Below are 23,545 nucleotides of genomic sequence, written 5' to 3' on the forward strand. Positions count from 1 at the left end.
TCTTTGGAAACTCTACTGGAAATACTTTACTGGAAACGCAGTGCAAGCAAAGGTTGAGGATATAAAAATCTGGATTGATGTTGATACGCTTTTACATACAACTTTTATTTAGGAGGCCATGAATGAAACGGGTTACAATTGGGGTTTAGATAACCCATATGTACACCGACAGTCTATGTACAGGCAATTTAATATTGAAATTGAATTTCCTTATATTCCTCCTGCCCACATTCAACAGAGAGCTAACAGTGCCAAACAGTCTCTTCACCACACGATGGCAGTAAATCTTCACAGACAACCAGAGCTGTGCTGCATATCTGATCTGTTTTTTCTTGAAGTGACCAGAAAGTTATGGTCCCAAATTTGTAATTATTCCTCTTGAAAAATGTCAAGCCAATCATTACATAATCTCTAAGTCAACTTATGATGAATACATGAATTAAGTAAACACAAGAAAAAGAAAATCAAGAGATCAGGATACTGAGTTTGCATGTTAGAAAGCTCACTTTGAATATATCTCTGTTTTATCTCCCCCTTATATCTCATGATGTGTAGGTTACCTAAAAGTCAGGCCAGGCTGATATTTATAGCCCTGAGAGAAGTGTAACAGTACTATTTAAAAGCAGCTGACATCCTATGTTTGGCTACAGACTATTTCTAAAACCCACTTCATAGCTCCATAAAGACATCATATCAGACATGTTAAAGCAGTCTCTGGTTAGCTTAGAAAATTGAACAGACGCCAACTAAAAGCAACAAATAAACTTGTGCACGAACATCTTAACAAGATCCATGTGCCTAACATTTGGTCTTCACTTATCTCGTAAAAGTGGTGACGCTGTAACACAGACGAGCCGCGTTGTAGCTCATAAAACTGCTCAACTAGCTCAATGCTGTTCAGTTGTTTAGTGATGGGGAAACTCGTGCATTAGATTTGATGGGTGCATTCATCCTGTACAGCTCTTGGTGAGGTAATGGCTTCAGAATTTGCAGTCTGCCATGTAAACTTTTGAATTTCCTGTTTGAAATGCAGCAGAAGGATGGAAGACCGTTTCTTTAGTAGCAGGAGAGCCCAAAAGACCTCAAAGGATGAAATATACCATCATTTTTCTGTGTGCAACATGACCGCTCTGGTCTTGTTTTACAGACTGTATGAACACATACACACACTTTAGAGTTAATGTTTATACAAGATAAGCGTGGAGATATGATCTGGAAGAGTTGTCTTGGGTTGCTGTCTAAACAACTCGCACAGAAATGCCTTTTAATGTCTGTTTGATATAAGAACTAATCAACATTACTGGTCGTCAGGTCAGTGAAACGTAATTCACGTTAGAAATCTCTACAAAAGCAGAACTTCTTGTTCATAGTTAACAAACCAGAAGAAAAAAGTTTGGTAACTTAGAAAAGTAAGAAAAAAGTTTCAAATAGTTCAAATATGACATTTTGTTTGATATTCTTCCTCAGTTGTTGTATTAAAAAAATAAATGCAGAAAACGTCCATAACCCCTGGGCACAAGATCCTCACAGTAAACAAGCTGTTGATTGTCTTAAAGCATGTGAGAGGCTCTCACCCTTGCCTTTGTTTTGTTCTTTTTCTTTCCCAGCCATGCTGGCTGCGTAGACGTGCAGAAAGACATGTAGCGGGCAGCATGGAGGGAACACTGACAAAGACAAAGGAGCACTGAGCATTAAAAGAGGTCAAAGTAGGTGAAACCTCTCTGATGTGTCTCTGCAACAACATCAAAATAACCCCCTTCTAGATTTATTCACGCCCTCTGGATGCAGACCTCCATCCACCTGAGTACAGATCTATGAGCGAGTGTGAGGAACAGGGGTGTGTTCGAGTGTCTCAAAGTTGTGAGACATGAATACGGGGCAGAGGTCGGGTACGCTTTGACCAGAGTGGCGTAATTCCTCCAGCTTATCAGACAGATTCTGGCTGTGTAGTTTATTTCTCTGTGTCCACGTCACTGACACACACGATTTCAACACTTCCTTGATTTTGTTTTTAAGCACAACAATCACAAAGGGGCAAATACATTTCTAAGACCTTCTGTCGAAGTTTTTCAAACCAAACCTGTTCTCTTTGTTTAAAAACTAAACATGCAGTGGTGAGACACGTTGTGCACGTTTTACATACTGTCACCATGTGGCACAAGGCGACAGGAACCGCACCCTTTTCTACGCAATGCAGATAAAAACATTAACGAGATTACCTCAGAGTTGTACTGCAATATTCTGTATGTCCGTGCAAATGCAAACCATCTGAGGACCAAGATCATAAAAACAGACATAAGTATCATGGTTGACTCTCGGGGCAGAATAGTATTTACCTGAAAGGACTTATTTAAGAAGGTGCCGATTGAGGTATTTTGGTCAGATGCTTTGACTAAACTGTGGAGTAACAAGGTCAGGTTTGTCCAGGAAAATGTCTAGACTGGATTTGTTTTCACTCTAAAGCAGCTTGGGATAATGTAGTCACTGTTTCACACTTGCATGTGTACGCATGGTGAACATGAATAGCTTAGTGTTATTGCATAGAATGTCACGCCAACACACACCTGAGACCACTGGGTCATGACTGTGCACCACAGTGTATCTGTTTGAGATCGCTTTAGAAAAGTAAGAAAAACTCAGAAAAACACCATTTTCTATTGTCTAAACTACATCTGTGACCCGTCGAGTTTTCTCTGGTTCGCGTCTGTCCTCGCAGTCGTCACGCATACTGCTGTCATTTTTAGCACCATGAATCCAGACCAGCGTGGTTTAGTCCACGACCACCTGTTGGAGCGTCACCACTATCACCTTGTCATTTTCATATGACACGCACATGACACATTACATGCACCCACAGCTGATTTCAGGCGGAGCTAAAAGTATAGTTGTGACTTTAATAGGTGTCGCAAAAGGTTGGTACAGTTGAGTCAAAATTCTGTTGAGCATCTTCATGAATAAAAATCAAGACTGTTTTAACATCCAAATGTTCATAGGCTCCTCCAATCGAAGTATCATTCAACCTCTATCCACTTTGGAAAAGAGGCTGCTTTAACTATTCCTACTTACCTGACCTGTTCTTAGCTGTGGTATTATAAACTGTTAATTAATGCCAGTCACTCTGTGACAGGATAAGGTATTCCCTTAAGTGACATGGGAAATTACTGTTATCTATATATACAGATAAAAGTAAAAGTGATATCAGCACGTGCCTTGGGCCTCAGGCGCTGCACGTAGTGCTAATCTAGTGCTAATAGTCTAAATCTTGTGGTTAGTCTGTGACCTACTCAGGCATCTACTTGAGGTAAGCCAGGACGGCTATTTCAGGGCGACAGCACTGCCCGAGAGGAAAGATATACACTAAGGCTTTCATAGTATTTCCTATTTTTAAAATAGATGCATACTCAGATTATTTATATACAGTAATGGAGGCATCAAGAACACCAGCTGGATCTCACAGAACTATATGAAGTCCCCTATGACCTAGTTCATTCATTTACAACACTTGTGGTGTTCCTCATTGGTTGTTCCCCAAACCAGTCTCAAAGTTCCTGTTTATATTTGTAATATTTCAACATTACAGGATACAGTGTAATGAAAAACTCATCAGATGAAAGGCTAATAATAGCAACTAATTTAGGGAGAAAAAAAAAAAGTTTTCCCAACAGGGATGTTAGGCCTAAACATGGAATATAGAGCAGGTTTAGTGTGTTTTGGCATTGATTTTACAAGTGTTTGGCGCAATTAATCCAAAAGATATTTCCACATTTAGAGTATATAATGGCCAAGGAACGCATCGTCCAACATGTCTCTCAGTTTTCCCCATTAGTGATTAACTGGATTGAAATTTGGTGCATGTGAAGCCCTCAAAACCCAACCATGTCAGCAAAATGCCCCCCCAACACCACAACAGACACAGGATCCCTTTGATCGAGTCGAGATCACTTCTTTATCGTGCCATTCATACGTATATTATACTTCTTAGAGACAGTAACAACACAAAGATGTTTAATATACTGTATCTTGACAGCAACTAATGTATTTATTTGCAGTAGGAAGTGAATGGTGGACAAATGGTCCAGTACAAGTCAATTGTTTAACATAACAGTAACATAGTTATGGTTAGTTCAACAATCATTTGTCAAAAGGGAGAAACAACAACAACATCTTGTTCATCTGAAGTAAATAAAAAGACAATGATAAGTTAACATTGCTTCTTTCTTTATACAAAAAATAAAATTACAAAAACATCATAAAAAAAACTAAATCAGAGGTTATTTACAAAGTCTGTACAGATGTGGACAGGACTCCGCCTGCTGCTGCAAAAAAACACAAAGACAGGACAAATAAAATTAGACCAAGTGCTTCACTTGACATATTTTAATACCTTAGTCAACATCCGCTTAGTCTAATCATTAAAGACGTGTTTCACAATCAGTGCCAATATACGGGGCCTCAAAGGTGGCACATTTCCCAGAACGAGTACCGTAAATAAAACCGAGGCGCACTTCCTCAATCCTCTCACCTATAAACGATTGAGCAGGCTGTTCTGAATGTCCTCGTACACTTGGTTGTAGATCTCGTCTTTGGATTTCAAACCATCAAGGTCCTCTGCAACACAGATAAAAATGAACAAGTTGCTCATTTTAGGAAATTGTCCTTGAAACTACAACATAAAACAGATATATGTATATCGCTATGAATATTGTACAATTCAAAAGACAGCGATGTGATAAATATGTTCTTGGATGAACCGACTGCACTGTACCGAAACTTAAGCCGCTGTCCTCCATTTCTTTTCTGTGCTTCAGGTACATGGGCCAAACATGGCCATCAAACAGGCCTGGAGGGTCGGGGACGGTGTACTGCCTTGTACTGAAAATAACAAAAGAATAATATAATATTTTAATATCTTGAGAGTTATTTTTAGGTTATGGGGGGAAAAGGAGGGTCTTTATAAAGCAGATGTCTGAAAGAAACCCAGATATGAAACAGAGAGAACACAATCATGAAAGAACTGGTTTGAACTCACCTTCTCCTTCTTTTGCACTCCTCATAGGGAACTGTGATGTAATAGCACTTGTCGAAAACATCCAACAGGGGCCTAGAGGGGAAACGCAAAAGATAATGAACAAAGTCCCATAGCACTCAAGTATATGGAGTAGTTGTTCAATTGTTCGTACTGTTCCTTATCTATATCTCTGCAGCGTGCCTGACATTCATCACTAGTACACGGAGTACCAACCACTCCGCAATCACCTTGAAGGACCACTGAGAGCCTCTTTCTGCTGAAGTCCTTATCTATTGCTGCAGGACCTGCTTGCAGGGGTCCATAAACACGAGCCAGTGGTAGGCAGGCAAAACCAGCACGTGACACGACAGAAATAACACCGCCCTTCTACGGTTTGTAATCGTGAATTTCATAGAAATCATACCAATCAAGTTGCCCCCAACAGAAATCTGTGGTGATATAACACTCTGACTTTAGAGTCAGATTCAAAACAGAGACGCAAACTTTCAAAAATTTAATTGTATAAATTAACAAATTCCTCACAGCGCTAACCGCATTTCTTATGAATAAAACAGGATGATACGCAACATGCCTCTACATGTTGGCTGTTCGGTGCAGTGCATTCAGAACGGGACGAGATGAACTGTCCTGCCTCAGTTCACACAAACAAAAACAGCCATATCCAGCCAGCCATACAGGAATTAAAGAAAATTTCAATCTGCTTACGGGTAGTTGTAGAGCAGGAAGCCCTCCACAATCAGGATGTGGATCTGTTTGTCAGGGTTGGCCACATCTGGGACAGAAGACAGTGGCACACCGTGGGAGCGGGCGAACTTGATGGGATTCTCCATCCAGGCTTTGACTGTGTTGGTCATGGCCTCCATATCCAGAGCTGTGATCACTGTGGGGCAAGATTGAAAGAAAGAGAAGTGACAGAAAGGACAGAAATAAGGTCAGAACAGAGTAGATGCAAGCAAAGACTGTAATGCATTGGGATGGTGTTTGTTGTTTGGAAGCAACGCTAGTTATCTATAACTAAATATGTGTGCTGTGTGTTCTAATTATAATGCATGTAAAGTGTGAGGTATTTTACTTTGAAGGGACAAATATGTGATTGTATTATAAACAATGAGTCACTGGCCATCTACAGTGGAGTCTTACCATCCCATTGTCTAAAGCCGTCCTCCCCGAATTGTATCTGATCGGGTTTCTGAAATAACAGTCACCAATAAAACATTGCTGCAACCTCACAGCTCTGAACACTTGCAGATCTCACTCACATGCCAGCGTAGTAAGGCCAAACGAGTGAGGACAGAGCAGAAAAAAAGGGCACACAGCAAAGGGCATGCACTAAAGTAAGAGAGTAGAATTTACAGATGTAAGCTAACGGGGAGAAATAGAAAGCGGGGGGGGGGGGGGGGTTAAAGGCGAGCGTAATTACTTAAAAGTAAGTACAAATGAAGGGAAAGTGCAGAGGAAGGTCATTTAGATGAACTAAAAGTCTGTTAGATTACTATCAAAAAAGTATTTACTAATTCAAAGGATTAAAGGGGAAAACATTATGGAAGCAGAAAGAACTTCACATAGAAATGTAGGAAATTTCCACATCCAGCATGGAAAGCAGCGTGGAAAGCACTGAAAGAGTGGGGGATGGGAGGCTGCTGATGGCAGCGCCCCCAACTTTGCTCACATGCAAAGGGAAAAAAGAGAAGCTAAATAAACACAATGACTCATCGACTATCCATTTCTTAAAACTCACCTTGAAAAAGTCATCCTGGTGCACAACACAGCAGTTGGGCAAAGTCTTGATCAACTGAGTTGTCAGAGTGGTTTTACCACCATTAGTTACTCTGTAGACCAAAGAGGAAAGAAGAAAATGAAAAAAATGTCCTTTATGAATGTACTGGAAGCTACAATGTGGCTTAAGATGTCCATGATTTACATTTTATATTTGTTTTAATTGAATTTAAAAGTTGATATGCAGTTATATTTTAGGAGACAAAAGCTTCCTAAAATGGAACTGAACATGATAAATATGCACATGTGTGTGATTATATACTCCATTTCTAATCACGCACACACTCATAAACACACTTGTCTGGTACAATGTGTACAGGACAACAAACCGCATTACTCCGTTTACGGAAACTGTGCCAAAGCTGATTGCAACCAAACTGTGCGATTTTCTCATTTACATGTTTATATTTATGTGTAGAGTACAGGATGACGGTGATCATGATAACGTTTCACCCTTTATTTTGATCGGTCCTAAAGACAAATCTCCCTCCAGTTTTTAACTGAGTCTCGCGGTGATTTTCAAAAGTCCCGCTCGATTTATGACAACAAACCGGACGGGACTTTAAACAGGTTTGTGGCGGGCAGCTTATAAGACATATGAACGTTAGCATTTCAAACAACCATATGCAATCTTAAAGTGACCTTTATGAGAGAGAATACATTTAATCAAACCACTAATTCGACTAAGCGTGCTTCTACTAATAACTTGAAGCATGTTTATAGTTTCAAACACGATGCTGTCAGTCATTCAGTTTGTTTATAGGACACACATCTGCTATATTCTACACGGAAAAAGATAGAATTGTACATAGAAAAAATTCGGAAATTATTAGGTGTTTAATACAATAAAAACACACTTACCCGCCAATTCCTATAATGTATTTCATCTTCTCTTCTCTCAGCGGTCTCCCTCAAAGTCAACTGAACAAAGAGTCACGAGCTCAAAAGCCTGGGACGAAAACCCAGCAAATTAATACCTTAAAAAGGTTTACTCAAGCCGTGTACTGGCTGTGCGGCTCTCTTCAACTTCTACTCTGATTGTCTCGTATAGTCCAGTATATATATCCATCCTGAGTTGTATTGCGTCACGGCACACGCAGACACGGGGCGTTCTCGTGCTCCAACGTGCTCGTGCTTTTTTTCCGTCGTATACGGGCCTCCCATACGAGCCAGTCAGTTTTCGGACAGCGCCTGCCAGCAGCCAATCAGAGCCCGCGAACTTTCACATATTTACATATCTGTCTGCACCTGCTACGGTCCATTGCAGCGCGTATTCTTCCATTCAGCAGTCAATCCTCATCGGGAACTGACGAGCTGTGGAAAACTACAATTGATGGTGTCAGATACACACATTAAAATAGCAGCTGTGTCTGTTGTGATGCTGCTTCACCGTAAACTGATGAGCCCAAGGTTGGTTAGAGCACAGATAGATGTACAAGTCTTCAAATTTTTAAGTAAAAATAGCACTAAGTCACGTGTAAAAAGTAACATTTAAAGACCTTGTATTGAGTCATACTGTATACAGATTACAACGGATTCATTTGGTACTGAGAAAAAAAGTGTATTTAAAAACATAGAATATAAGCGCAAGTTGATTTGTCTTTAAAATCACCTCTTTTTGTATTTTATAATGTAGCTTAACATATAGTCCAAGTGGTTGATGTGGAGCTGAGTTTAGTTACTACATGTACCTGTATTGTCTTGTTACATAATTCATCATCTCAGAGAAGCTGTTATGTGTGCCAGGAATATGAGGGCAGCACAGAGGAGACTAAATATAAAAGGAGCCCCTTTCACTGGGACAAATGCCACGGGTTCTGGTGTGAACCAGAGTAATATACTTAATGCCTGATCCTTTACATTCTGCCATAAATGTTGCAGGGTATAATATACAAACAATTTTACTGCTTACATTTGGGGCACAGTGGCCCAGCTACTTTGTTGTAAACCACCTTCTTATAATGCTACCTCCTGGTCACAATCTCCCCCTCAATTAGTGCTTAGTGTTTTTAACTGTGTGTATGCCTCATGTGGGGGGTAAGAGGCCAACAATCAGGAGAATCCACCATTGGTCTTAGTGTGTAGGGGAGAAGAATAAACTTTTTCCAGTCGGATTGGGGCTTTCCCACTGCTCAGTACAGGGAAGCAGGTCATCCCCTGAAAGGTAAGGCTTCCAGTTTTGAGCAAATTGACAACATGCAAATGAATATAAAAAGGGAAGTACAGCATACATCATACTTATGGTACCCATGTATAGCCATTGTCACTCAGGATAGCTGTACAAATGATCAGTAAAATCTTATTTCTCTACCGTTCCAAAATTAAACATCCAAACCTTTTTCAGAGTTCATATCTTAATATATTATTACAAGAAAATCACAAGTGGAGTAATTTCCAATAATGATAGCTTGATACTAAAATTGCAAAGAAATGCATGGATTGTTGTTATGGTACTTTTTTCAAATGTTCAACTCACCCAAAGTATGTGCCAGTTGTTAAAGTAAAATGTGATGTTTCATCTAGTCTGTCAAACACATTTTATTATGACCACTCAACCACACAAACTAGCCACTAACCACTTTAATCATCACAGTGACAGTAAAGTCTCTGATCCCAGGTCTGAGATGTCACGTAAGATCTCTCACGTCAACGATTATTTCAGTGTGTTATAAACATTTCAAGGAAAAATTAACTCGATTTGTGGCTTATATCTGTCTTAATGTAACTGTTTCTGAGTGTGCAGTGTTTTAGATCGCACCATCATTGAAATCACATCTGTGTCTTTCACTCCATCAGAAACAAACATTTGGTGTCAGTCATTTATATTCTGTATATGTGTGGAATTGTTGTTGCATATCAGGTGCTAAGAAATGGTGCGTCACCCTCTTTTTCAGCTCTTTGTTCCGTTAAAAAGAGCTCCAAATGTTTCCAAAGCACACAGTGGTTTACAGTTGACATATATGCACATTTTAAAGTTCATGTTTACCAGGTGAAACTGACAGGGAATGATCTCCCCTTTACAAACTGAGGGCAAACACAAACACACCAGATTTTTGGAGGAGCAAGTTTATTTACAGCCAGTTGTAGATCATGAATGATAATAATTAATATAATTATTTGAATCTGAGCAAACATTTTATAGCAGACAAATGGCAGGCATATTATTTGTAACAAAGATGTTGTGCTTTTACTGTCAAAAAGAACATTTTCATTTTGGAAAGATCACATCAGCCATTTTGAAGCAAACACTGCTGATTGTTTGTGGTGGGTTGAATAAAAAACATTAAAACTAAAGATCAAAAGGCTAAACTTTACATTCTTTCATATTTCTAGATTTCCTTATGGTTCAAAAAATAGGCACTCAGTTCAGCCAGCAGACTATAAACAGAGGAGCCTTCCCTCACAGACTGACAACCTGTAGCTGCCATGTTGGGACTTCTCCATCAAAGTGATGAATAATTTGTGTAACCGCTGATTTGGTTAAAAACAACAACAACAACAAAAAACCACTTAAAGAACATTAAAAAAAGAACAATTAAATCTTTTATCCACCATTCCTGCTTCGGGGAGACAACATAGCAAAGTCATATTTAAGATGAAAGCAGACTTTCATTTGTCTGCTTTCTGTACCAAAGATACAGAAGCATCCCCATATGAAGCTGGAAAAATGCACGAGCCATGCTAACAATGATGCAAAAAGCCCCATAACATTAAAAAAAAATCACATTCTAATGTGAAATCACTAAAATGTTTTGTTAGAACTAAATCTAACAGTGCAAATCAATATCAACAGCATACAGATAACATAGTTTTTCTTACTGATCTGTCCTCTGGCTACAGTAGGCTGGACAGATGGAAGACATGGAAGAAAAAACCTATTCAACCCCATCGAATAATTGTAATGAATGAGGATATCTGAGAAGTGTTGAAACTTCTGTTTATGTCCCAGCTGTTCATCCAAAACAACCACATAAAAGGTGAAGCTGCCACCTTGCAAACATGAGCAAATTTACAGCTACATCATTTAAAAAAAAAACACATCTGAAATTAAATTTGAAATAAAAAAGTCTTATTTTCCTCTCAGGGACTTCACACTCTCTCGTAGACTTCACACATCCATTAGACGAACATATTTTTTCAATGACAGCAAATGTTCCCATCAGAGAAATATCTAATGCAGTTTATGGGAGGCAATGCTTGTGTATTTTGCTCTGATTAATTTGCCACTTGAGTTTAATGTAGCTGCTTTGCATGTATTGCATTAACACTTCTGTCATCGTACATAATAACATGTAGTAAAATTAAATGTAATTGAATTATAAATTGAATGTTGTATGAAGTCTGTTAATGTGATTCATAAAAATAAAGCGGTATTGCTCATAATCTTGTAGATTTTTCTCGTATGGGTCTTCCTGTCAGAAAATGCTAATCGTGACGACCGAGGCACATCAAAAGACATGATAAGGTACAGATGGAAGGGCACAAGGGACACTTCACGGAGCAAATAGGACCAGAGAGAACAAATTACTCCCACATCAAAGAATGTTAGTACATTTGCACATTAAAAAAAATGTAGAATGTATGTAAACAGCATAAGAGAGAGCTGAAGAAGGCCTTATCATACAGCAGCGATGAGGTAAAGGGAAAATGATGAAGGCATCTGTCATACTGAAAAGCCCTCGCTACATCTGACACATTTTATTCAGACATACCTGTGTGTATACACATGTGAGAGCTTTTTGTTCCAGTGGGTCACTTACACAATATCTTACAGGTGTTTATGTTGCATCTACAATTTGTCATCTTTGCAGAAACCCAGAAGAACACCTGTCCGTTTGAGCTTTTAGATCTGCTCAAGAGCCTTGTGAAAATCCAACAATATGGGACTGATCCATCAAAGCACATGAATGAATCAAACAAACAAAAATCAACAAAGGTTATTTCTTTGTACCTTTAAAGTTGGGATGTACAGTGAACCCTTAAGGGAAGGAAGGAGCTGCCGAAGAGGGTGAGTGTTATAGGACAGAGCCTTCCTCATTATGACTGGAAGATGACAACGTGAACCGTCAGCTGGAGGTTGATGAAACAAGGGAGAAAGCGCAGACTCGCTGGACATCCCTCTGTCTCACCCTGCATGGACAGAAAGAATCGTTGCATTTGGATGATGAGCAGTATAACAAGACACAACAGTAACAACTACCCAAATATTTATACACCCAAATGTTTTGCTACTCTTGTATTCTGATCAAATTAAAACTCAGATGCTAAAGATGTGTTTTCTAGGGTGAAGTTAGCCATCAATCTAGCTTTGTTCCTATCTACAGTGTTTATGGACAACTCATCACTTTGTAAATGAAGAGAGGAATACACAAAATGTCTTGACTTTTTGGAGTGAGCTTGTTGAGTATAAACCGACTTTTTTTGTCGTGCAGTTTAGGTCATAGCTTCTAAAATAATTGAACTCTGAGGCAACTTTGATGGCACTATTTACCCTGAGTAACAAGCTGATAGATGGATTTGTTGTAAATTAATTCCCACAGTCTGTATAGAAGTTCTCATAAACATATGTACGTGATTCTTTCCCTCGTTGCAGTTACCAGGATGTTTTGTTTCAGCATGCTAAGTTCAGGGACAAAACTCCTGACAAATTGGACCCTTTTCAGATAAGGGATCTGTATCTGAAACCTATTAGAAACATTGTGAAAAATAGGCTCAAGGGGTGACTGGAATCTTGGAATGGGCTCTGCCTGTGATGGCTTTACTGCTGCGGTCTGAGAGGTTGGGGGTCAGGAGCACAATAATTTTCAAAGCACATTGTGTGATGGGTTTGCTCCTATTGGAAGCGGTTAACTTGTTGGAGAAACAGGAAACAAGAGAGGAGAAAAGGGTAGGGGTACAGTTTTATAAAGAATGGCAGCAAGTCTTTGTTGGCAGCATTAGTGGATGTCAGTGGTGTGGTGATCAAAGCTCAGTCATTGTCCAGGGTGCGTCGGAGGTATGCCAAGCTCTCTACCATTTCAAACAGTTTTATTATTGATCCAGACGGGGTTGTGGGCAGTACTTTGAATGCTTGAATGTTAATTAACAGCTCATTTGGTCTTTATTTAATCAAACTGCTTACAAATCATTGTGTGAATAAGGTAAAGCCAAAAGGAACTTTCTGCTTTCCTTTCCTAAATTTTCAGGAATCCCTTTTGTACATTTCTTATTTGTCTTAATCCATGTTAGATGCTGTTTTCCATTCTAATCTTCCTCTGTGTAACGATACTGACAAGGAAGCATCTACAGCCTGTTATTTAGTATAAAGTATATCCTTCAGCAAGCTGGTTTCAGCAAGCTCAAACTGTTTCATTACCATCCTGACTCTGGAAAAATCTGGTGGCATCTATTCAAGTCAATTCAGTTTTATTTATATTTCGCCAAATCATTTCATGTTGTGTATCATCTCCAGCCTCTTCAAAGTCCAATTCAAGTCAATTACAATCTAATTAGATACACAACATGGACATGGACACAAACACAAGGACATGTGGAGAGAAAAAAAAAACCTTTTTGACACAAAGAAACCTCAAGCAGTACCAGGCTCAGTCATGTTATCTAAGACGGTAACATTTATAATAATCATGTGGATCAGGATCAGTGAAAAGTTTACACAGTATTTTCACCTCACATTAGTATGTAACAGCATATTTATCTACCCAGAGGAGAGATAACTGTAGATAGTGTGAACTCATGCTATGCAGACCCTTTTCAGATGCAGAAAACTTTCAATTCTAGTGCTGAGCCCAGAATTTCCAGAAACAAGTGCAATTGTGTGACAATATAAGACATGTAAATTATCCAAATAGTCCATGCCTCCTGCCCAGAGCACCTTTTCGCCCTATTTAGCACATCATCATATCTAAAACATTTAACAATACAAAATTATATAAATATCATATCCAATACAACATACTGTATGTGCACTGTTTTTGGAAAGAAAAATAAACAAACAGATGAATGCAGTCAATCTTTGGGGCAGGGTTTGAATGTTTTACTTAGTTGAATCAATGTACTTCCTGATGAAGGATTTTACAGTGTTAAGTAACCATGGTCGGGGTCTATAATCAGCCAATAAGAAGAGGCCCAACCAAATAGATAAGAACCCATGTAACTAGTCAAGGGAGGCACCCTAAAGAGAAGAAAGGGGCATTTAAAGAAAAAATCTTATGTAATATCTGTCTATATGGGACATTTTAATGTCTCTGTTTGAAATTTCACACACAGCCAGTTTACTCCACATCAATTAAGCATCAAAACAAGGACACGTAGCCAGTTTTTATCTTTATGTATTTTTCTACATTTCTATATACATATGTACTGTGCAAAAGTCTTGAGCCACCCCTCATTTCTTTTCATATCAACAGGAAAACAAGAAACTGGTGCTGCAATGAATGAAATGTGTAAAGATAAATGAATATACAGTGTATGAGGCAAAACTAGGGTTTGTACAGTTCTTACAAGAAACCCTGTGTTTTGTATGACCACCTTTATTCTTCAGTAAAGCCTGAATCCTGTTAGACAAGCTCTCTTGTTGTTTCTTTAAGTAGTCTTCAGGAATATTTCTCCAGGCTTCTTTAAGGACATTCCAAAGCTCTTATTGAGATGTTTGTTGCCTTTTGTTCCATTCTCTGTCAGGAGATGATTTCACACTCTTTCAGTAATACAAAGTTCAAGCACTGGGGAGAATTCATCAGCTAATTTTCAGTCCAGCTCTTATATCATTTGGTATACCTCAGCCTTCCCTGCCTGTTTCCCTTCCTTAAGAATGGCCTTTTGACAGCCACCCTTGATGGCCATTTTTTAAGGTTCCATGGTGAGCTATATCAATTTCTCGACTAACAGCTATTTGGGAATCTTCTGAAAATGGTCAGGTACAAGGGCTGGACTGAAAAAGCAACCAATGCTCATAGAGATACTTTGAAAAACCATCAGAAAGCCTGAAGAACTGTTGCTTAAGACCACTTTGATAGATTACAATAAATCCTGGAGGCAAAATATAATGAAATCAAGACTTTTGCACAGTACTGTGCATGATACTAAAAAATGATAAACATATAACTAATTTACCTAATATGCAAAAGATGTGCATATTTTCCAATTATGCAGGTGTACCATTTAAAAACTTCAATATCAGTTTCCATTTTTCAAAGCTCAATTCTAACTTTCATTGTTGCATATATATATATATATATATATATATATATATATATATGATGTCTGAGTGGAGATGTATCTTAGAGTCATCTTGTGGCTAAAATAGGAAATACAGCAGAGGTTTATGTTACCTTGACCACCGATCTCTGTTCTTCTCATAATCCCTGGTCTACAATCACTGATTTGGGCCTGGAAATGAGAAAACAAGGACTGAGAACTTTTCAAAGTTTAGATCGCTATAGACCACATACATGCCACAGCTGGTGAAGTATCCAGTATGTGATATAGTATAATATCCTGTATGGTCTGGTACCTCTCCGGCTTTTTAGTTGGCTCCTGTGGGATTGACTGCTGCTCCCGCTGTCGCTGCTCCTGCTCCATCCTGAACACACATAATTATTGCATGCACTTGAGCTGATGCCAGTTTAAAAAAATCATTCAAAGGCACTCATGTGTAGCCAATTACTTCAGATGAAGTGCATTCAGCTACAGTCAATTTTGAGTTCAATCCCATTTAAGAAATATGTATGAAAGTTAGTGAGTAATATTATCAAAATCAGACTAAAACTGTACTGTACTTACCTTTCTCTCCGGGCTTTAATCCTTTCTTCATCGAATCTAAAAGATAAGTAACAGTGTTATACCCTTAAATCACATTGTAAATCCTGCCATCCTGTCATTTTCCAGGACTAGTGATGTAATCCGATTTTACATTTATTAAAATGAGATTACTGTAGACTTGTTCTTAAGTTTAATTCACATGAATAAAAATTTTATAGCAGGATCAACTGCTGCCTGCAGATGCAGACACTCTCCTGCAGCTAATTTTCTCCATCTAGTGGCCACAGATACTTACTGCAACACACACTCTGGAACATGGACGTGCTCCATGGGAACAATCGCTGCCAGTTCATCCAGACTGTGGACATACTGGATCTTATTCATAAATTTCACACTGCAGATGGAAACATGAAAATGAGAACAGTTATAGTCAATGCATCACTCACTGTATGTACATTCATTTGAAAACTGAATCAAGTATGAATTAGATGACACATCTAGGCTAATGTTGTTGTTTCAGCTTTCATTCTCTGTGTTTTAGCTGGAAAATTAATTTAGATTTAATTAACAAGTGAGCACAAATTTACACATTTGGTTTTTTTTTTGCCAGCTAGCAAGCCGAATCATGTTTGATGCCAATTGTCGACGCACCCAGCTATGTCCTGGCATCAGCTCACTTTTGGTTGGCCAAATCTTTAATCAATTGTTGTCAGATTTGGCTTGGTTTTAGATACTTGGCTTTGGATCTGTTTTAGCTGAGATTTGGCACATTTAGCCCCACCTGGACAGGCAATGAATCATTTGTGGTGACCTGATTATTAGCAAGATATCTCATTTCAGTTTAAGCACCAAAATTCAGGCCAGTACATGTGTAGACCAATAGAATCAATCAGTCAATAATTCCCAAGAGACTCACTCAGTATTCAGATAAATCAAAAAACCTTCTCTGGTATGTATGAGGGAACCTTGATTCATACGGCAAATGTTTTTTCTTTGGTTGACTTTTGGTATTACCTGATAAAAGGCCTGGATATAGCCAGAACAGTGCGTATGAACCAAGTGGGATGAGCGATGATCAGAGACTTGAGGTTCTTCCTCAATCTGCCACCAGCACAAATAAAAATCCAGTCAGTTAACAGCTTCTGAGTGAGGCTGCTGATTAAACTTAACACAGAATGCAGGATATCAAACGCTACACACTGTTTTCAGATCATGTCCAGAGTCTTATTGTAAATGGAGCCACGAGTCACCTTCAGTCTACTGTCTGACAGCATGCAACAACTCCCATATTTCTCCCTGTCATATCTGTCAGCATCGGTGTCATGCATATCTGTCTGCTGACAGAGAACAGTGCTCAGCTGTTATAAATAGCAGAGAGAGCCTGATAATGTTTCTTTTCACTAGAGTTATTTTCTAATTGAAGTTTTAAAAACTATTTCATGCAGAGGATATTCACTTCAATTCAATCCAGTTTCATTTATATAGCGCCAAATTACAACAATTGTCATCTCAATGCACTTAAATAATATAGTCCAATTCAAGCCAATTGGAATTAAATTCATTGTAATCATAATCCAATGAAATCCAATTCATTCATTTCAAAATAATCCAATTCATTCGTATAGAGCCATATGTCATAACATAAAGTACAAGAGTACTTCTGCAATAATTCTCTTTACCTTCTGTCAATCATTTGGTAGCATTTCTTGAGCCAGCTGATCCCGGGCATCTTATTCCGAGGAGTGGCTCCATTCATGTAAATTATCAGGTAATCTTCAGCCACAAGCATCTCCAGGCTGCTCACCACATAGCTGGAAGACAGATTTTTTTTAAATGATTATTATTCATGAAAACAGCTGTGTGTGTACTACAAAGTGTGTACTAAACAAATGTCAGCTGTAGCTGACAGACGTACAGGAAGAGGTTTTCCATAATGTAGTGGTAGTCTGAGCAGCTGCTGTCAGGCAGGTAACAAGCAGAGAATACAATGATGGCATTTAGGCCTTCCCCATAATAGCCTGACAAGAGAGATGGTAAATGAATAATGAGCAATGCTTCAGGTGTTTCTGAGACAGGATTCATTTGGACACATCCTAACACGGTTGTCAGACTGAGACTAACCTCCATGTGTGATGACCCGGAGGTAAGGTCTGATTATCTGCATGTCAATACGATGCTCCTGCTCCCCGATGATCACCGTTCTCCACAGGCGCCCGTTGTTTGCATTCCCATCCTCACCTGCTTCTCCTGAGCCATCAGCTGGACCTGCTTTGGCTGAAGCCACCGGTGTATCATCTGGACAAGGAGCAGATTTGGGCTTTAATCAAGCACACATATACAAGGCGTTCTCATGAATAGATATCAGTAGAAAGGTGAATTATCATGCGTGTAAGTTCCTTAAGGTGACATGATGTTTTCCAGCTCTTAATGTTTTAAAAAAGCACTTATAGTTGAGAATTAGGATTAGTTTTTGACCGAGGATGAATAACATTATACTTACGTGTCAACAAAGAGCCTAAGTTGAGTATTTATGGCAAAAAATAAAAATAGTCAATAATTGTACACCAAAGGTTCTGTGAGTTGTTGGTCATTAGAAACAGAATCCTTTTCATATTTGTTCAGGTAGAAGTAATCTTGGCCCTCAGATCTTAACCAAGATCAGTAATCATTATAGGATAAAGGTGGTATGTAACAGCCCACACCCCAATAATCCATCTAATGTCAAGAACTACTGTGAGGACACAAAACAAAAAAAAAACAACTAGGTTTTTAGTTAACTAAATGGCCAATCTCTTTGTTAGTTTGCTAAGCTAGTGAAATGGCATCTGTAGAATAAACAGTGAGCAATCGATTGCTCAGTCTTGACCACCAACCTTCCCACTCCAGGTCGTTGCCATTGGTTATGAACTCCAGTGAGTCTGTTTCATCCGGTGTATCAATGTCGTCCACATTGATGTCCAGGTCGTCCGGTGTGTCCAGGAAGTCATCTGACAGCAGAGAACCTTCACTTTGATCCAAGGACAGGTTCATCTCCGGGGCAACCAGCGTACGCCGTTTGCGGTGAGATGAGGACACACCGCTGCCTCCTCCAGGTGGGCTCACATGCAGGGAGTTAGGAGGAGCTACAAAAGACCATAAAGAGGAGCAGATGTGTTCCATATCACGTATCAGAGGTATTCTTTCCATTAATGACCGTTAAGTGGCAGTGTGGTACTTACACACTCTGTTGTCTGTGAGACCACAAGAGGGATCCATGTCTCCGTACTCTGGTAGAGGTCTGGAAATAAAACATGCTGAGGTAAGCAACCAGCACTCTGCACTATAGTCTTTAAATATGGCCTCATCATCAAATCATATATTGTGATTAGGACGCAGTTCAAAGAACCAGTCAAGGCGTGGCTGTTGTCACAGGTCTGGCTAAGCAGTATAAAGAGGGGTGAACAGAAGAGGATAGAGATGGTCATTAACTTTTCTCTGGGGAGAGATGAAGATTATAGGGCTGCCAGGGAGGGTGTGAGTCACAGCAGAGGGAGGGTGGGGGAGGCAGAGAGGAAACGAAGAGGGATGAAGGACAGAGAAAAAAGTGTCTCTGCATAAAAACAGAGTGGTGCATGGTTTCCCTTTACACTGCAGGCTTTTTACTGTCCACACCTGCACAGAAAGAGGAGCAAATGCAGAGCCAAAATCTGCTTACTCTGAGCATGTTTGTGCAATATGTGCTTATCTGTTGGTTTATATATGCAAAAGAGGGCCAACACATGTATGTGTGATTTTGTACTATCAGCAATAATTCCCATGCAGTGCCACAGAGGAACTGAAAAGTGTACTCTAAATGGTTAAAAAGACAGCTGTAGTGCAGTTTTGTGCAGAAGACTGGTTCTTCACATTCCAGTGAAAGCTAGCCACCTCATCTTTCCTTCAGGAGGACAGTGTGTGCCCCTCCTGAGCCCACAATACTGGCTTGAGCCCAGAGAAATAGGCACAGTTCTGACTCTATTCCCTGAGGATTGACTGAGGAGTGATTAATGGTGCACCTTTATCAAAATGAAGCCCATGCTATTTAAATCTGGACTCACTGAGGGAGGTTTCTCTTTTAACAAAAGCAAATTTGTCTCTTTTGTTCCTCCTTATTGCTGCATTGTCCCTCAGCTACGAAGTCGAGTAACCAGTGATGCTTACCTGCTAGGGAGAGAAGCTTTTGTCAGAGCCGACGCAAAGTCACACACCTCTATATTTGGTTTGCTTACGCATTTGCTGTCCCCCCCAGCTGACAGCATACACTAGACCAGAGCATTCCTCTTAGTCTTCCATCTGCTAAAAGCTGTTCTTCCGTCTCTGTCTGTCTTTAGCTAAAACCTGCCACCATTTTCCTGGAGTGGTGTTGTTGATCAGTGATTGCTGCTGCGTCACATGACGTAGTCTGAAACCAGTTACAGAGAGAGCTGCACCTGCTCCCTGGCTCCCTGCCTCCCCATTTGATGAGGAAGGAGGGAGGAGGAGCGCTGACTGTCATCGCAATACCCAGCTACATCTTTACTGCTCATTGAGCTCTGCATGTCAATCTCTGCACTTCACTTTCTCATTGTTTCTATCATCATGCGGTTATCTTTAGGAGCTGCTTCTGTGTGCTGTGGAAAGTAATCTATCAGCTGTCATATCTTTGAGCATCAAAGGTCAGACTGACCTTAAACAGTGGTACACAAATAATTTCATAGCCGTGCAGAAATTATATAAACCTCCAGCTATAACTACAGAATCACTGCTCCAATGGAGTCATTTAAAAGTGCAAAAATGCTGATCAACCTGAGTAATAGTCTATCCATAATAAGAGCTGCTGGCTCACACCGAAGCTCTCATCATTTAAGAAATCCTAAACAAGGAGACACTCACCAGCAAACTTAAATGTGCTGCATATTAGTCAACACATACACAAAATGTGCCATGTAACATCCTGCTTTTTAACAAATGCAGCTCTTTAAATAATAGTTTGTAACTGTCAGTGTCTTACTGTAACCTTTATGTAACATCAGTAGGGCAGTTTAAGATATGATTACTACATAGAAAGTATAAAGATCCAACCTGGGAAAGTCTTCATCCTGCCACTCGTCTTTCACTTCCATGTTTTCCATTCGTAGAGTTGCCTCTTTGGTGCCCATTCCTCAGAGAGGAGAGCAGGGGCCTTGAGGGGGAAGATAAATGTTGGTTAATTAACAACATTTACAGGCACAGGAGACAGGTGTCTCATATCATTAGTATATTATACAGGCACTGGCATGGCTGCAGCGCAGAAACATGGGATTTTTTCATCAAAAGAAGGGAAAAGTCAGCACTGTGTCAGGATTTTAACTGAACAATTTACTCTCTGTCATCGCAGTTTAGGGGATCAAAACACCAGAAGTCACATGGTTTGCATCTTCCTGCCCAGAGAAGCACATGTGAGAGGCATGTGGCTGACTAGGACAGAGCCCATTTTCTGGGTTTAGCTCCCCTCAAGTCAAATATTACAAACAAATTTCCTCCAGGGTGGAATTCAAGAGCCCGGTGTGGAGCACGACATTCTGGCCTAATCCTCCCTTAATCAGCTCCTTAATCTTGCTGCACTGCTGCCTTTTGATATCCTTTCACACTGAGGCTTTATGCCACCACAGAAAAGAAATTACATCAAATAACATTTGTTCTTCTTTGCTCAAAAGGTTTAAGAGTATTTATTCTCTAATGAATGGTTTGGATAAAACGGTGACTATAAATTGACTGCATAATGAGTGGTGGCATTAACGGGTCCTCCACTGCTCTTCGAGGTAGGATTCAACAGCAGCGCAATTCTGCTTTGGCTTCACTGAGTAGCACTCCAGATATTTAATGAGACCTAAAAAGACCTGCTCTCTTTGTAGTTCTTCTTTGTAGTTCTCCAGTCAAGTATGAAATCCACAGTTTCTGAACAGATTTGACTGTGTGCCGGACCATTCCCAGGTCTGTGTTTGAGGTTATACTTAGAGACCTTGCAGGAAGGGTTGCATACAGCCATAAAACACTGCAATGGGAGACTAGCAATAACCATCCAGTATGAGGTTAATCTTGTCAACAGTGCATTCCATTAATGACAATCATTATGTAACATGGGTTCTTGTGATGTAATTAATAGGAGTGGAGTGGTTTTGGCGGTTTTTGGCAGCAATGCTCATGGCTGATTGGCAACCAGTTCTCCCTCAGAGGATATAATTAATTTTCACTCATCTTGTATGACACACTAGGAATAAAGAAAATATAATATAGACCTTGAAGTTGAACCCCATAAAGTCTGAGAGACTGGAAATGGGGAAGTTGAGTAAATGGATGTATTAAAAAAAAAAATTAAAAGAATCACTATGTAGGATTTCAACAAAAGCTGTAAGGACAAACTAACCTTCATCTTACACAATGATTTAATGTAATAAAAAGTAAAACACATTTAGTGCACATAGTTCCATCTGAGATATTCTTTACACATTGCAGCAACGATACTGCATTTGAACCCGTTCTGCTTGAAAATATGAACATGGGTACAGAGGTACAGTTCCACAAAATCTACCACCACCAGATGTGCAGTGCATCACCATCACAGTAAAATGGCTCCACATCCTTTCTAGGTCACCCCAAATACAACATCCAGTCGAAAAAAAAAAGAAGGTGGATTTCACATGTTAATGGAGAATCTAATGTGCAAGCAGTCTGTGTCTGACCTGTGCAGAGTGCAGAGCATAAATGCAAGGACATTAAGTCAGTTGCTATACTCACATAAACGTTACGAGATCCCCTCAGAACCTCTACCTCCGGTCTGTGCGCGAGTGCCTTAATGTCTTCCTCAGTCACAGATGCAAAGATTTGGGGGGAGAAAGTCCTGAGGTCCCACATCGACAGAGAAGCATGGATCAGTCTGAAATTCCTCCTCCGTCTTTCTGTCGTTCATTAATTCACATGCACACACAGACACAGTCATACAGTGCCCTCAGTGTCAGCAGCTAGCCAGCAGCAGGTGTCTGAAGACAGGGGGAACCTCTGTTCTGGACCCCACCACCCCCTCCACCCCCTTCTCTTCTCCACCCCTGGCTACCTTTGTTGGAGAAAGATTGGCTGTGAAGAGTGAACCGACAGCTTGCCTCTCAGCCCCTATGTCCAGCCAACCAACACACAAAATTCCTTTAATAGGAATGCATCTGCTCTGGCATCATCCTCTCTGCCTTGCTTTTTTTCTCTCCATGTGCATCCATATAGATTTGGAGCATCTTTTCCCCTCACTGCAATATCAATTAAAAAGCTTTTTTTCTGCATTCAAAATCATCCACGGAACAAGCTTATTTATCCCTATGGCACTTGTCTTGGTGTCCCTTTACCTCACTGGATAATTCCACTGCCTGTCTTCAGTGGTCGTCTATATGACTGGTATTCCCTGGCAACAGCATCTCTCGCCATCCACGGTATGTCCCCTCCCTCTCTGTCTTCTTGCCCCGGTCTCTTTCGCACCTGCCACAACACAACTCCCCACACATTAATAATGCAACCCCTTACATCACTTGTATGCAGCCAATCATATCACCTCTACAGTTTCCCCACATTGTGTGCTGCAAGCTGCAGAGACTAGAATGCAAATCCCTATAAAAATATACTGCCACTACAACTAGTAGCACTAGTATTACAACTACTACTACTAATAATAATAACAGTAATAATAATAATAATGACAATAATGATAATAATAATCATGATAACTAATTAGAATAATATAATCTTTTACCTGATGAAAAGCTAACACACTCACAAAGAGATTATAAGAATGATTTCCCTCATTAATATCCCTAATTATGATGTCCAGCCTCGCGGCAGAAATGGCAGGAGAACAAGCAAATTGAGAGGATTCACTATAAATGACTTCCGTCTTCGTTTTACTCGGGGGTACAACAGAAGTAAAATGCCAAAAGCAATCTATGTAAATCAATATACTAAAAA

General features: G+C 39.7%; 2 protein-coding genes across 5 annotated transcripts; both read right to left on the bottom strand.

Moving 5' to 3' along the window:
• Positions 1-4,004: 4,004 nt before the first annotated feature.
• mibp (muscle-specific beta 1 integrin binding protein) lies at positions 4,005-7,826 on the bottom strand. Of its 3 annotated transcripts, none has more exons than XM_072389518.1 (8): positions 7,667-7,826; positions 6,768-6,858; positions 6,170-6,218; positions 5,735-5,909; positions 5,030-5,101; positions 4,766-4,872; positions 4,523-4,608; positions 4,005-4,313 (listed from the first exon to the last, which is right to left on the bottom strand). In XM_072389518.1, the coding sequence occupies exons 1-7, from the start codon at positions 7,690-7,692 to the stop codon at positions 4,523-4,525; spliced, it is 606 nt and encodes a 201-aa protein (XP_072245619.1). In that variant the 5' UTR covers positions 7,693-7,826; the 3' UTR covers positions 4,005-4,313. The 3 variants fall into 3 exon arrangements, with proteins under 3 accessions (XP_072245619.1, XP_072245618.1, XP_072245620.1); XM_072389517.1 differs by having other exon boundaries at positions 4,005-4,316; XM_072389519.1 differs by lacking the exons at positions 6,170-6,218; positions 7,667-7,826 and having other exon boundaries at positions 4,005-4,316.
• A 3,917-nt stretch (positions 7,827-11,743) lies between these two features.
• atcaya (ATCAY kinesin light chain interacting caytaxin a) lies at positions 11,744-23,127 on the bottom strand. Of its 2 annotated transcripts, XM_072389521.1 has the most exons (14): positions 22,933-23,127; positions 22,337-22,497; positions 20,642-20,741; positions 18,781-18,839; positions 18,436-18,684; positions 17,684-17,857; positions 17,478-17,580; positions 17,242-17,373; positions 16,577-16,663; positions 15,858-15,956; positions 15,584-15,619; positions 15,315-15,383; positions 15,133-15,190; positions 11,744-11,935 (listed from the first exon to the last, which is right to left on the bottom strand). In XM_072389521.1, the coding sequence occupies exons 3-13, from the start codon at positions 20,716-20,718 to the stop codon at positions 15,157-15,159; spliced, it is 1,119 nt and encodes a 372-aa protein (XP_072245622.1). In that variant the 5' UTR covers positions 20,719-20,741; positions 22,337-22,497; positions 22,933-23,127; the 3' UTR covers positions 11,744-11,935; positions 15,133-15,156. The 2 variants fall into 2 exon arrangements, with proteins under 2 accessions (XP_072245622.1, XP_072245621.1); XM_072389520.1 differs by lacking the exons at positions 20,642-20,741; positions 22,337-22,497; positions 22,933-23,127 and adding an exon at positions 19,742-19,983.
• Between the last annotated feature and the right edge of the window lie 418 nt (positions 23,128-23,545).

Source organism: Leuresthes tenuis, unplaced genomic scaffold (assembly GCF_036924035.1).
Source record: "Leuresthes tenuis unplaced genomic scaffold, fLeuTen1.0.hap1 SCAF_7, whole genome shotgun sequence".
In the NCBI taxonomy this organism is placed as follows: domain Eukaryota; kingdom Metazoa; phylum Chordata; class Actinopteri; order Atheriniformes; family Atherinopsidae; genus Leuresthes; species Leuresthes tenuis.